The following is a 1,358-nucleotide window of genomic DNA, read 5'->3' as shown; positions in this document are numbered from 1 at the left end:
CGAGGTCCCCACGATCGACTCGCGACTATAAGTACTTATAGGAACTTCTACTCGCGACTAGAGACCCTCTAGTCAGAGTCTGGCCAACAGAGTTGTCCGCCATGTTTAGTCAAATCCAACATGTGAGAGAGAGAGAGAGAGAGAGAGAGAGAGAGAGAGAGAGAGAGAGAGCAGTACGAATATCTCACTCTCTCTCTTGAAGCTGCCGTCAGATCGAGACGTAACCTAAAATACAGCCGCACATCGCACGAGGTTTGACAATAGTGTGAGTTTGCTGTTTATCGCAAAAAATGGGTGGATGCGCAGCACCATTTTGCAACAACACCTCGACGAGGGGATATCAGAATAATGAGGATCAATCGCGATAACCTGTCGTTTGTAGAACTGCAAAGGTGGAGATTATAGCTTGTCAGTTCAAAATTCAGTGGGGAAAATCATAAACATGGCGCACCAATCAGAAGGTGGACACCGCGTGTCCAGACTCTGGCCAGAGGGTTCTCCACTCTCGCGACCCTCCTCTCGCCCCGTGAATCGAGCTCCTTCTTCCGCGGCTTATCAGTTGACATGTCCCGATGAGCCGGATCCTCGTGCCGTTCGTAGCTGACAGCCGTGCTCGACCCTCTCGCCCGAAACCCGTAGAATGACTTCCAAGCCCGAGATCACGTTGGAGCACTTTTACATTTTTAACGGCACTTATGCGAAGAAGGAGGGAGAGGCAAGTGTTTGCGGCGATTGATGCCTCTGTTTGTTTTCTAAATTGGACGAGTCGCCTGTGATACGAACATGTGTCTTCTCTTGTCAGGAGGAAAAGAAGATACTGTATTACTATCCGGAGAAGGACCTGGACGTTCAAATCAAGAACATCGGACTCAGCGAGGCGATAATCAAGTTTACAGAGTACGCATCGCCGCTGGAAGAGCGACTTGAGCTCTCGCACCAAAATTCTGCAAAAGTTTTGAGACCGAAAATTTACGTGTTCATTGAGCAGACTGTAAACAATGCCAAGTGCACATTTTATTCATCTATTGGAATTGTAAAGCTTCTAGTTTGGCTTTTATATAGTATGTGAAAGGCTTGAACTTAAAATAGTCTTCCACCAAACTTTTCAATCGTGTGTCTCCATGGAAAACGTTCTTAGGCCGATGACAGAGCGATCCGCAAACACTTAAGACTGTCTTACAATTAGTTGTATATAATAGCCTTTTACGGCTTACGTTTCTCTCTGCCTCGCCTTACGTCTACGACTAAAGCCCGTATCAGATTATAAACTCCTGACTCTGACTCGACTATTGACTCCGACTCCCGACTATGATTCAACCAATCACAGTGAAGCACCAACCGACCCTGACTGCCGACTC

General features: G+C 47.1%; 1 protein-coding gene across 2 annotated transcripts; it reads left to right on the top strand.

Annotated features, from left to right (window-relative positions):
- The first annotated feature begins 82 nt into the window (after positions 1-82).
- On the top strand, positions 83-1,299 carry LOC105555862 (vacuolar fusion protein CCZ1 homolog). 2 transcript variants are annotated; one of them, XM_012002912.1, is made up of 3 exons: positions 83-265; positions 383-715; positions 803-1,299. In XM_012002912.1, the coding sequence occupies exons 2-3, from the start codon at positions 641-643 to the stop codon at positions 1,067-1,069; spliced, it is 342 nt and encodes a 113-aa protein (XP_011858302.1). In that variant the 5' UTR covers positions 83-265; positions 383-640; the 3' UTR covers positions 1,070-1,299. The 2 variants fall into 2 exon arrangements, with proteins under 2 accessions (XP_011858302.1, XP_011858296.1); XM_012002906.1 differs by having other exon boundaries at positions 83-715.
- Positions 1,300-1,358: the final 59 nt, after the last annotated feature.

The sequence above is a fragment of the Vollenhovia emeryi genome, unplaced genomic scaffold, assembly GCF_000949405.1.
Source record: "Vollenhovia emeryi isolate VEMERY1.0 unplaced genomic scaffold, V.emery_V1.0 DF949302.1, whole genome shotgun sequence".
NCBI lineage: Eukaryota > Metazoa > Arthropoda > Insecta > Hymenoptera > Formicidae > Vollenhovia > Vollenhovia emeryi.
The sequence above is the reverse complement of the archived record's forward strand: the minus strand, read 5'-3'. Positions and strand labels throughout refer to the sequence as shown.

What these genes read in the sequence shown, in the direction of transcription:
- LOC105555862 (XM_012002912.1), top strand. Translation starts at nt 641, where the DNA reads ATGACTTCCAAGCCCGAGATCACGTTGGAGCACTTTTACATTTTTAAC. An exon ending in ATGCGAAGAAGGAGGGAGAG is followed by an intron (nt 716 to 802) that starts GCAAGTGTTTGC and finishes TTCTCTTGTCAG; the next exon opens with GAGGAAAAGAAGATACTGTA.